A 12,990-nucleotide genomic window follows, 5' to 3' on the forward strand; every position below is an offset into this window, starting at 1 on the left:
TAATGTTTAATGTTCTTTCTTATGCCATTTTTAAAGTCTAAATTACAATCTACAGTGTAGACAGTATTTTCATAGATTTTCACAGATTCCTGTTAAGAGACTGCACTTTGCGTTGAGAAAACCCAAGTCAGCAACATTAAACACACGTTCGTTAAAAATTAGTTGCCACTGGACTAATTCTTGCGTCTTCCAGTGTCACCTACGAGTACACGTCGGCACAGTTAGTCCAAATTGTATACCTGTGCTGATTTCAGCTCGGCATGTTCCTGCGTGGGATCTGCACTCACAACAGTCACTTTCAGAAACTACACACCTGGTGACATTGCTGGGTCATAACCCACCGTCTCCTCACTCTGAGCCCTGGGGGCGACGCTAGCCCCTGTCGCCTTCACTGCTACTCGAGGACACTCCAGTGACACCTTTAAGTGTCTTCACTTACATGTTTTGCTTCTGCTAAGTATCCAGGAGGCAGCCCTGTGCCTAAGAGTGTGCTTAGTGTACTGTGCTTGCTAAAATGATGATTTTAAAATGTCAACAGTGAATGTTTTTAAGTCCGAAACCCTAGGAGATGGTGTGGCCAGTTTCTCTCTGAAAAAAAGAGCACTGACGACCCAGAGACCACAGCATCCAAGGCGCAGAAAGGAAAGGGCACAGGTCTGAGAACAGGTGTACACAGGCGTAGTAACACTGTCTCGTTAGGGGAAGAGAAAAGCAGAGTTGAGGTGAGGAAAACAGAAAAAACATAGGCATGAAAATGAAGGGAAGAAATGGAATAAAAAGACAACAAAAAGTAAAATGATGGAATTAAAAATGAATATACCAGTAATCACAATATAAAGGAAACAAACTCTGAGCTGAAAAACAAAGACTGTCAAATGGACTGTTTTTAAATGTATGTTTATAAGTGATCTACAAAAATACATAAAGATACAGGTTGAAAATGAAAAGATGAAAAAATACATTTTAGATGAATATTAACCAGAAGAAAGTTGGTACATGCTTGTGGATACCAGACAAAATCAACTTGAAGATAAAAATCCTTGGCAGCCTCTGCAGCACAAGTTCGATCCCCGGCCAGCCAAGTAGCTGCCCACAAGGCGCAGCAGACCTCTCCTGACTCGCCCGCTGCTCCCCTCAGCAGTGTACTTCGGTCTGTCTGCCCGTTCTGTTCCCCACTCTGTCTCTGGTGAATCCTCTCAGCCCCCACACCTCTGGCCTGTACCCCAGCTCTTGTATGCATAAATAAATAAATCTTTTTTTAAAAATCCTTGGGATTAGAGTAAAAGAATTCTCAACCATGATTAATTGTTCAGTTTAACAGGAAAACACACGCAGTTATATTTCTAAGCTCAATAGCTTAACTTTGACATATTTAAAGCAAAACAGACCAACTCACTAAAAGATTATGACCAAATCTACCAGTAAGTGGAAGTTTTAACATCTTTCTCAGCAATTACTGAGAACAAGCTTAGGGGAAAAAATTAAATAGTACAGTTAGCAATCTTCCTACAGCGGATATGTATCCATTATACCTAGCCAATGAAAAGATACATCCTTTTCAGACACACAAGGCACATTCATGACCAAGACAGCCTCAGCAAGTTTCAAGAACCCACAACACACCAAACACATTCTCAGACCACAAGTTAGAAATCAGTACCCAAGACGCTAATAAAATATTTCCAACTGAAAAATAAACACAGCAATGTACAAATCAAAGCAGAAACGATACTGAACATCAGAAAGTGTTTAGTGATACACAGTTAGCAAAGCACTACAAAATTTGTGGAACTAAAGCAATCACCTAGAAAGACATCTGCAGACTACAGTGTTCCTATTGAAAAAGAAAAAAATGTAAACTAAGTCTCCTATTCAAGAAGTCACAAGAAGAGTAGCCAGGGATTGAAGTGACTTTTCCCAAAACCAGCTGGTCAAGGCGGTGCTGAGCTCCGCGGCCAGCATGCGGACTCACAGGCCACGATCTGTTCCTTACGGCTTCTCCCCACACAGCCCAAGGTCACTTGGGACAAAAAAGGTCTGGTGAGCGTGTAAAAGAGACTTCCTGCAGCTGAGCGGATGCTGTGCAGGGAGAAGCTGCAGAAGCCAAACCCCCACCCCCAAAGGAAGCCAGCAAGGTCTCCTCAGGCCACGTGCTTCGAGTGACTTCAACTGACACATCCCCTGGACCAGACCCACCTTTCTGAGCACTGTCTGGCTAGGTAAACAAACAGCAGTTAACGTTCTAGAGTTCTCCTAGTAATCAATTAATTAATTAATTTCCCAGGAATTAATTTGTGGCTGTGAACTGAGAATCTTGCTGGGCCTCCAGGCCTTTCCCGTGACAAGGCCTGTAAATTCAGACTACTGAACCACATCCTTCCTCGGGGCTCTCTCAGGGGCTGAGAGTCCTCAGGCCTGTGGTTCATCAAGAAGGGGAAGGTGGGCTGCCTTCTGCTTTGCCTCTTGGCCTGGCCCAGCAATGCCCACTAAGAGGGCCCCCAGCACAGCATGGACAGAAGGAACGTTTTCACTTGGAGAGGAGAAGATGCCTGGGTAGCTCTGAGTCCCCCTGAAACAGGCTTTCAGCTGAAAAACACTTCTCAAAATAGACGCGCCTCCTCCTTTACCAAGGACACCTACTCAGGAATTGGCTTCCTAAACAGTTAACAATGTAAAAGTGCCAAACCTCAAGAAAAGACAGTGATTGTTTCTGGGGTTCCCGCCAAGGGCAACTTGTTTTCTACCCACTCTGGTTATTCCTTGTGTCAAAAGATTTCAAAGATCCATTAATAATGCAATTATCGAAATGAAACATAATTTTTAGATATTAAATAATTTAAGTACTATGCTTTTCAACAGCAAAATGTCCTTTAATGTAAAATGCCCCCAAACAAATAATAACACAATAACCAAACCTAGTCTTAGTCCCCTCAAGGATTTCTCTCACTGTTTAACACCCTTGCTTCAAATTCAACATCCAAATAATATTATTTTACACTGTAAATTTCTCTCTGTTGGTGGGAATGTGAACTGGTGCAGCCATCATGGAAAGCCATCTGATGGACCTTAAAAAACTAAAAATGGAAGCACCATACATCCCGCAACCCCACTCCGGGGTGTCTGTTCTAAGAACACGAAGCAACAGCAAAGACCCACAGCAGCATTTGCACAACCGCCAGGGCATGGACGCCGCCTGAATGTGCATTGCGGTGACTGAACAAGAAGCTATGAGCATACACACCGTGGAATATTATACAGCCATAAGAAAGGATGACAAGCAGCTATTGTCAATAAAATGGAGGAGATTTGAGAGACTTATATGCCACAAAGTCAGTCAGAACAATAGACACAAATACTGGCCATTTACATAGCAGACATTTGATCATGTGAAACATTAAGAAACCAGGGGTTGTCAACAAACACCAGGAGAGCTCTGAGCTAATGGGGTGAGGGGGAGCCAGAGGGGACACAAGGGATGGTGGGGAAACAGTGGTCAGCCTCTGTAGAGAAACTAAAAGCCACTGAATTGTAAAAATAAATAGATAAGGAGTATAAAATATCAATTTATGCATTAGGTAGTAAAAAATATATATCAAGACGAGAGACAGACAGCCTGGGAAATTTCCCATCTCACACCAGTCGAGCTCAGAGTCTCCCCCAGGGGTATAGCACTGGCTAGCTGCCCCTGTGGGCCAGGGGGGCCAGTTCAGGGGGGCCAGCCCCAGGGGTCAAAGACTACCAGTCCTCTTAGTTCCAAGACAGATAAGGCTGAGCTAGAGAATGATTTCCTTTCATATAAATCCCATCCTGGGCTCATCATGAGAACCATTTAACTTTTTTTTTTTAAAGATTTATTTTTATTTATTTATACAAGCACTGGGTACAGTCAGAAGCGCGGGAGGGTGAGAGAATTCACCAGAGCCAGAGCGGGGAGCAGAGCAGGCAGAAGGACCGAAGTACCCTGCTGAGGGGAGCAGCGGGCGGCAGGAGAGATCTGCGCGCCATGCGGGACCCTCCTCCAGTGGACGGGGAACAGCCGGGGATTGAACCAGCGCTGCAGAGGCCGCGGGCAGCTTCGCAACCCAGCGCTCAACTGCTGCGCCACCGGGGAGGCCCAAGAACCATTTAACTTTATGTCCTCATGTCAGTGGTGTCCAAACAGATTTATCCGGAAGGAAAAAAAAGCCCAAGTTGGTCAATTTCAGCATGCATGTGGACTCTGCTCTAAATCATCCCATTCCTGCAATTTACGATGACTTTTTTTAAAAAAAAGATTTATTAATTCATGCATACAAGAACCGGGGTACAGGCCAGATGTGCGGGAGGGTGAGAGGATTCACCAGAGCCAGAGCGGGGAGCAGAACAGGCAGACTGATGAAATACACTGCTGAGGGGAGCAGCGGGGAGACAGGAGAGGTCTGCCACGCCATGTGGGTATCTCCCGGGCCAGCGGGGATCAAACCAGCGCTACAAAGGCTGCGGATGGCTTCACAGCGCTGCGCTCAACCACCTGCACCACCAGGGAGGCCCAAAGTCAGTCAGAACAATAGACACAATAGACCATTTACAATGACTTTACAGTGACACCCAAAAGCCAGCTCAAAGTTTTGCCTCAAGACTTTACATATGTGGGTTTATATTTATGAGAGACCTATTTTCATAAACGCAGCCGTTTCGTGTCTCGTATAATAGACATATCTGTTTCGCTGGCTCGGGTGACAGCAGCGTCAGCTTTCGCTCTCCCCAAGTCACGTCTAAAGCCCGGCAGGACGGTAAGGTGGCACCACCACAGCTGAGCGCTGAGTGTGAGGAACCTGCCAGAGGAGTCGTCCACGTACAGGCGAGGAGAACCACGCAGCTCTCGTGGAGGGGGATCCCCCAAAGAGCCCATGATGTCACGGGGGAGCCTGGAAGGACAGAGGGAGAACGCAGTCGGGGACAGCTGCGGGAAGAGCAGAAGTCACTGCAGAAATGAACACAAGCCACTTCAGAGACACGGTGCGGGAAGGGGAGAAAATGTTCAATGTTTAAGAAAGAGAAATGATTGAAAGGAAAGTGTGAACCCTGACAATGGACCCATTCCACGGATTTGTTGAGTTCCAAAGAAGAAAACAAAAGGGCACAGAGAAAACAGTAAAAATGATATGAAAACTCTCCCGAAATTGGGAGACAACAATTCTGAAGCCACACACTGGAAAAGCAGCTGCGAACTGAGAACACTGACCCGTCACGACCGACACCAAGTCACACGCTGATGATCTAAGCAGAGACGGGGTTGGGGGGAACCCCTGGGTATCTGTGCAAAAGCGAGTAACTCTCAAGGGAGAGAAATTCAGATTGTCATTCAACTTGTCAGCGACAATCCCCCATAAAGGAAAACAAAATAACATCTACCAGGTAACCCAGAAAAACAAATGTGGACCAAAGATGTCACTGTCGCTAAGACACTGACCCGTGGCCGCCACTGACCCGCGGGTCGTGTGGCCACACCGTCTGCTGGGAACCACCCAGGATGACCAGCACCAAGTCGGGCACCCCTGTGAGACCCCAGAAAAGCACACCTGGAAGGCAGTTTGTTCACCTGGCGGTAGTGACGCTGGTGGTGGCGGCGCTGGTCATGTATGTGATCTGGGACAAAGGACATGAGTAATTCCAGGCTCCTCCGCTCCTGCCTCCCATGCCCTTGAGAACTGGTATTTCTGGTACGGGGCAAAGGCAACATGGGGGACAAAACAGGCTCAGGGGCCAGCCTGGAACCCAAAATGTCAGTGAGTCCCCTTCTTGAGCGCTCGGTCCACAGAGCAACGCGGACCAAGCTAAGCCACCAGCCACCCCAGAATCCGGCCCGGGTCCCGGCCTTGCTACCCTCCTGAACCTGCCTGGAGAAATGGCTGGTTCCCAGCAAGGTGTGGGGGTGCCGTCAATCCTACCGTTAGAAAAAGCAAAGAAGGCATGAAAGACTGGGGGCGCCCCCTGAGGACGCAGGACCCGCCCGAGGCTCGGGTGTGGATGGGGTGACGGCAAAGGACACGCGGCGGCGGCTGCTGCTGCGTCTTGGACTGATGGGAATGTTCTGAAATTAGATGGTGGTGACGTCGCGCTATAAATACACGGAAGGCACTGAGCCGTTCCCTCGCGATGACGGGCTTTACGGGCTATGAATTCTCTCTCGATAAAGCTGTTCAGAAGAGAGGAGAGGACTCACGAGAAGCTGGAGAGGCACACGACAGCCCGAATGGAAATGAGAAACGTGCAATTCATGAAGGCTTTTTTTACCCTGCGAGCGCACAGATCCACAGGTGAGAGAAAGCTGCGCAGCGCTGGCTGAGCACATACAGGTGGACACATTTAAAACCGGCTTCTCTGCAGGAATGCAGGCAGACAAGAGGCGAGCTGCCCTGTGAGAAGGCAGTGGACAAAGTCCGGCAGGGGGCGGGGGGTGCAGGTTAGAGAAACTGTTAGGGGGAAACAGGGGAGTGGCTGGGGCAGTTGCAGGGAAATCTGTAGATTGAGTCTTAGAGATTTCCTTTGAGTGGGCAAGTGCACAGGAGGGCAGTGCTGGGCTGGTAACTGTAGAAGAAACACAGGACGTGTCTCACAGCAGGGAGCAGCTCCTTCAGATCACAGGGTGATGGTTAGGAGGGATCCGGCGCGGGAGGGGGTTGGTGGGGCAGGCAGCCAACCACCCTGACTGAGGTGGAGGATTCCAGCGTGTCTGCTCTGGGGTGACTCCATAAGCTACACTTTTGCTTTGTGTGATTTTCTAGGTTTGTGTTTTATTTCCCAAAGGGTTGTTTATTTCCAAGAAAATGTGCAGCACCAGTGTAACCTATCGGAAACAGCACTTAAGACACTGCAGATTATACGAAACATTTAAACAACATGCAAGTAAACACATGACTGCAAACAATTTATAAAACAGTTCAACATTTAAAATCATCATGCAAAAGCCACAGCGTTGTTAAACCCCAGGTGGGCCTGAGCCTGAGGAAGGAGCAGGCCCGCTTCCCGGAGGCTCACAAGCATAGCGAGTATGGAGAGGCCTGCACCCAAGGGAGACTTCCCTCTGGACTTCATCAGGTCTAGAGAGACCCTGACAAGGGAGAACCTGTCCCAGGTGACTGGGGTCATTGCTCCTCAACAGTTACCTCCCGACTCCCCGGCCCTGCCCTGGAAACAGAGGTTGGAAGCAAGTCTGAGGCGAGCGGGCCAGTCAGCCCCACTAGGAGGGGGCTGAAAAACAAACGCTTGGCACTCTCCCAGGACACGGGCAGGTCCATTTTATTGCCCCTGGTGCTTTCTAAACATGCTTAAAAGGTTTGCTTTGCCATTAGGCATGCAATGACGAGGGGCCCAGCCTGGACCCATGGGAAGGTGCTCCTGGTGACCAGCTCGGCCTCACCCGGCAGCCGATGGCCTCCAGAACCTGGTGACAATCTCGGCCGCCTCCACCCTGATGTGGTGGGGGCTCCAAGGACAGTGGACCTGCCGCCCAAGGCGCAAGTGCAAAAGTAAGGGCCCAGGTCCCCCTCCTCTGGCCTCCGGATCTGCAAACAAGGCCACATCCTGACGTGCCAGTTTATCAGCACCAGGCCAACCTGACCGCCAAGCCCTTACAAAAAATTCCTATCAGGTTACATGCCGGACACGCCGGGTCAGCCCATGAGGACAAGGACAGCTGAAGCCCAAGCGCAGAAGCCCAAGCGCAGCCCAGTCACGGATCCACGTCGGCTCACAGCACACACGGGGGCACGGCGCCCGCAGGTGCCGAGAACAAGGCCACTCTGTTTCCTCAGATTTTGCTATGGCGGTTAGATGAGAGAGGAAATGGGAGGTGGAGGAGTTTTTCTGACCCTGCTCCCAGCAGGAGCTGAGGCAACTTGGAAGAGGGGGCTCTGCCTTCACATCCCCCCAGGCGCTGACCCGGTTCCTCTGCTCCACCGCCCCCCGCCTCTCCTGCCTCCCTGGCCTCTTTGTTCAACCCCTCGCTTCCCAACCTCCCACACTCCCCCACCCCCACCCGTCTTCCGTATTCGGCCTCCTCCTGAGACCCTTACAAACACTCAGACACAAACCAGCCTGCCGGAGTGCCTGGCTCCTGCAGCCCTGTCCTCGGCCTCCTGAAACCTCTGGGCCACCTCGCGCTCCTCTCCGAGGGAGGGCCCGGAGCTGGGGAGGCCTGGCCCAGGTCCCAGGAAGGTGAGAGCCGTGGGCTCCTGGCAGGATGGTGTGAACCCGCGTGCTCCAGTAGGACGCTCATTCCACACCAGCCCGAGGAGACAAAGACTCACAACAGGCGTGAACACACCCACCTCTGACCCTCCCTCCGGGAGCAGCTAGAAGTCAACGAATCCCAGCAGTGGTGAGGCTCAGCTGAGCTCTTCTTGGTGACAAGGGTGTCACTCGCCACAGACAGAGGCTCGAGTAAGACCAGACATGGGACCCTGGTCGTTCGGATTTTTCACCCAAGCCCTTTCCACGAAGCGGGGGAGATCCGAGCGCCGTTCCCACACTACTTACTGCCTGCTGGATGCCGGTCTTCACCTGCTCGCTCAGCATGCCTTCAAAGACAAAGGAGTCACCGAACTTCTCAGCCTGGAAGGAAGGAAGGAGACAGAAACTGAAGGCCAGAGCAAAGCCCTGCAGTGCGGGATGAGGAACCTGCAGGTCGAGAGCACCTGAGACACACAGACCTTCACCCAGAGGCCTCCGTCTCCCACCAGGACAAACATCCTCTCTCAGGGCCTTCTCTGACATGGGCTGAACTCACGATAAAGCCAAGAGAGGGCCTGGGAGAGCTGGTGGGTGGTCAGACATCGAAATAAAACTGCAAAACCACTTGTGAAATGCACAGGCTCCTGCCTCACTCAAGGGGCGGCTGTCCGAGGGAAAAGGCCCCCGTGTTCGGCATCTCAGAGCGGCGTGGCCCAGTGTGCTCGGGCGCCACCCGGGCTGACAGTGAAGAGCAGGGTCCTGGGGTCATGGCAGCCAGGCCAGACTTCAAGGCGAACCTGTTTGTTGACCCTCAGGGGTTCCCAGGAAAGTGCCTGCCTCCTGGGGTGCTATGAGGAGCGGGGGAGCTGAAAAGCAGAGGAAGAGCTGAGCACAGCCACCACCCCAGAGACATGAGCTTGCTGCCCTCCCGCCATCACCTCTGTCAGGTAGCCAGTCGCGTTGACAAACTTCTCGAAGTCGGCGTTGCTGACTTCATAGGCGTCCATGTAGAAGGCGTCCACGGCCACTCTCCGCGCGGGCGCCTCCCCGTCCTGCCTGATCTGGGGCTCGTCCGTGCCCATGGTGAACACGCCGGCAGGGATGGGCACCATCTGCAGGAGAAGACTTGGGACGTGGTGCGGCGCCCCACACAGGAAGCACCAAGGGAGTCTGAAACCACGGCCCGCCAGCCACCCCACTCCCTGCCCCGACACAGTGAGCGACCAGCCACAAAGCAGCGAGGCCCAGTGGGAAGTCGGTTCTCCCGCCAATGTCTACACAACACGAACAAGTGTGTTGTGGAATTGGGCCCAGCAAGTCGCCAAGCTGTGGAGGGCGGAGGACAGGCCAGAAGAGCCCACCGTCCTCTGCACACATGGACGTTTTTCCTTCCGTGCATTCTCGTTTCTCTAGAAGTATGTTTAAAAGGAAATAGAAAACGCTTTTCTATCCTTTAAAGTCCCCGAATGCACCTGGGTCTCCAACAACAACGGTGAGATCGAAATGACTGAAGTAGGAAACCTAAAATGCTGAGGGGCCATGTCTTGTCCTTATTATGTCTTTGTCCTTAATTAATTCCCTATTAAAACTCGTCATTGCAATTGCTTTGGTCGGTCCTACCTACCGTCTCACAAAACCTCTAACCTCCAAGAGAGCTGCCACTGCAGTGACCCTGCTCCAGGCCCAGCCCTAAAGAGAGAGTTTGAGGGCCTCCCTGCTGGCTCAGCGGTGGAGCACTGGGTTGCGAGGCTGCCTGCAGCCTCTGCAGCACCAGTTCAATCCCCAGCTGCTCCCCGGCCACTGGAGGAGGGTCCCACATGGCGCGCAGACCTCTCCTGCCGCCCGCTGCTCCCCTCAGCAGTGTACTTCGGTCCTTCTGCCTGCTCTGCTCCCCACTCTGGCTCTGGTGAATCCTCTCACCCTCCCGCGCTTCTGACTGTACCCAGTGCTTGTATAAACAAACAAACAAACAAACAAATCTTAAAAAAAAAAAAAGAGAGAGAGAGTTTGAGGGTGACACTGACATTTTTCAGTGAATAATCACAGGTCCATGTTCAACAGCAATGAGTTACTAGGTTATTGCGAATCAAAACTCAGATTCCACTTCACACCCACATGAAGGCAAGACAACGGAACAAAGACAGACCTTCCAACAAATGGTTCTAGAATAGGATGTACACATGCAAAAAAAAAAATTATATGGACACAGATCTCACTGCCTTCACAACATTTTACTCAAAATGAATCACAGACCGAAATGCAAAACACAAAACTCCAAAGCTCCTATAAGGTAACACAGGAGAAAACCTAGATGACCTTGCATGTGGCACCAGAAACACCACCTATGGAAAAAACAATCGCTAATCATTGAAATGAAAAATTTTCGCTCTGCAAAAGACAAGGTCCTGAGATTTAGAAGACAAACCACAGGCTGGGACAGGATATTTACAGAAAATACATCTGATAAAGGACGGCTATCCAAAACAAATGACTCCTAAAACTTAACCAGGAAACAATTCCATTTTAAAAGTGGGCCAGAGACAATTTGCCAAAGGGGATACAATTCACCAAAAGGGATCCACAGGCAGCAAATAAGAACATGAAAATTTGCACCACGTCAGATGCAATGCAAAAAATGCAAATTTTAATGAAATGCTACCACAAATCTATCAGAATGGCCAAAATCTGCAACACTGACCATGGCAAATGCTGCAGCAGGTGTGAAGTAACAGGGCTCTCACTCACTGTTGGTAGGGGTACAACAGGGGACAGTCATGTTGGGAGATAGTTTGGGTTTCTTGCAAAACTAAGCATACTCTTGTCATTTGATTCAGCAATCACACCCCTTGGTATTTACTCAAAGGGATCAGAAATTCATGTCCATACAAAAACCTGCAAACTGATGTTTATAGCAGCTTTCATCAAATTTCATCTAGACTGCAGACTATCACTTAGTGTTGGCAAAGAAGAGCTATCAAGCTAGGAGAAGACATGGAGGAAAGTTTTGTGCATATTAAGTGAAACAAATCCATCTGAAAAGGCTACATAATGCATGATTCCAGCTATACACCCTGCAGAAAAGGCAAAACAAATAATAAAAAGATCAGCGGCTGCCAAGAATGAGAAGGGGTTAGGATACGCAGTTTAAGTCAACAAAGACACTCTGTAGGATGTTACGGTGAGAATTAAATGTCACTATACATTTGCCCAACCCCACAGAATGCACAACATCAAGGCTGAACCCTAATATACACTATGGATTTTGGGTAATTATGACATGTAGGTTCATCCTTTGTAACAAATGTAACATGTGGTGGTGGGTGTTGGTAATGGGGGAAGCTTTGAGTGTGAGACCTGGAAAATCTCAACATAAAACTACTCTTTAAAGTCTTTAGCATAAAAAAGAAAGAAAGAAAACACTAAGATAATTTAACTCTTCTATAATATTGGACTTCCTAAGTTTAGAACAAAAGCCTAAATGTCAGAAATAGACCAGTAATCTGCACATGAACTAAAACATTTAAACCAAGAAAAACTAATATAGAATTGTCTCCACTGAAGCCTTTTCCCTGCATAACAAGGTTACTTCAGGCTTAATGATTAAGCTCTTAAGTCCTTAAAGGCTTGTGGGCTGTGATGTCAGCAGCCACTAGTTTATTAATAGCTTGGGATGTTCCCAAACATTACAGAAAGTGAATATAAAAACTGGCCAAAGATGACTCACACAAGACCCAGTCTGGACACAAAACCACTCTAAAGGGATGGAAAATTATGTATCTTGAAAATGTAATTCAAAAGGTACTGGTACCCACATCCCATTCTAGAACCAACTGGAAGATTTAAAATGAGATAATCAAGATTAGCCAGAAAGTTGTAGGCAAAATTTTGGGACAGAACAACACGTACATGCAAATAAGATAGCTGTCTTATTACTTACAAAGCAGATAAAGAGACACAGGGCTTTCTCTTCAGAAGGAAAGAGAAACTATCAGCTACCACCCAAATTTAAAAAGAATGAAAATCAAGTATGGTGCATGTGCGCATACACACACACACGCACATACACACACCAGTAACTGGGGTTTCCCCACCACACAAAAGACAAACATGAATAATGCAGAACATTCTCGGAGGAATAACAGAAAAAAACTTAAAAGCAAATAATTAAGCAGGACGGAGACAACAATGAGAAGTCCAGCTATGCAGCTACTAACACTCTATACCTGAGATACAAAATGATGGCCCCTCACAGCCTAGTTGAGGAGAGACACCAACCAGCAAAGAAACATCTCTAATAATTGCTGTGTCACATGAAGCCCTACTAGTGTGGGAGTATATGGAAATACTGAACAGGAAGGAAAGGAAGGAGGTCCGGTAGAGCCTGCTCCGGGTTGTCACCTCTCACCTAGGTTCTGAAAATTGGTCCAAGTTAATCCAGAAGAGAAATGGGATAGAAACGGAAGGGGGGTGCCTGGTATAAAAGAAGCATTAGTGGGCCTTCTTGATGGTGCAAGGGGTTAAGACACAACCTATGAAGCTATCCACAGCCTCTGCAGCACGAGTTCCGATCCCCAACGAGGGAGCTACCCACATGATGCAGCAGACCTCTCCTGTCTCCCTGCTGCTCCCCTCAGCAGTGTATTTCAGTCAAATCCGCCTGTTCTGTTCTCCACTCTGTCTCTGGTGAATCCTCTCACCCCCCCCCCACACACACCTCTGGCCTGTACCCCAGTTCTTGTATGCGTAATAAAAAATAAACCTTTTTAAAAAATAAAA

At 49.0% G+C, this 12,990-nt stretch overlaps 1 protein-coding gene across 2 annotated transcripts in view; it reads right to left on the reverse strand.

The window, feature by feature from the left end:
• Positions 1–9,353, reverse strand: part of SUMF1 (sulfatase modifying factor 1) — a 36,809-nt gene extending 27,456 nt beyond the window's left edge. For both annotated transcript variants that reach the window (XM_037522055.2, XM_054694769.1), the window contains exons 1-2: positions 9,153–9,353; positions 8,521–8,595 (exon numbers count right to left, since the gene is read on the reverse strand). In XM_037522055.2, the coding sequence (XP_037377952.1) occupies positions 8,521–8,595; positions 9,153–9,326 (249 nt within the window). In that variant the 5' untranslated portion in view covers positions 9,327–9,353. The remainder of the gene's footprint in view (positions 1–8,520; positions 8,596–9,152) is intronic.
• Positions 9,354–12,990: the final 3,637 nt, after the last annotated feature.

The sequence above is a fragment of the Talpa occidentalis genome, unplaced genomic scaffold, assembly GCF_014898055.3.
Source record: "Talpa occidentalis isolate TD23 unplaced genomic scaffold, MPIMG_talOcc4v2.1 talOcc4.10, whole genome shotgun sequence".
In the NCBI taxonomy this organism is placed as follows: domain Eukaryota; kingdom Metazoa; phylum Chordata; class Mammalia; order Eulipotyphla; family Talpidae; genus Talpa; species Talpa occidentalis.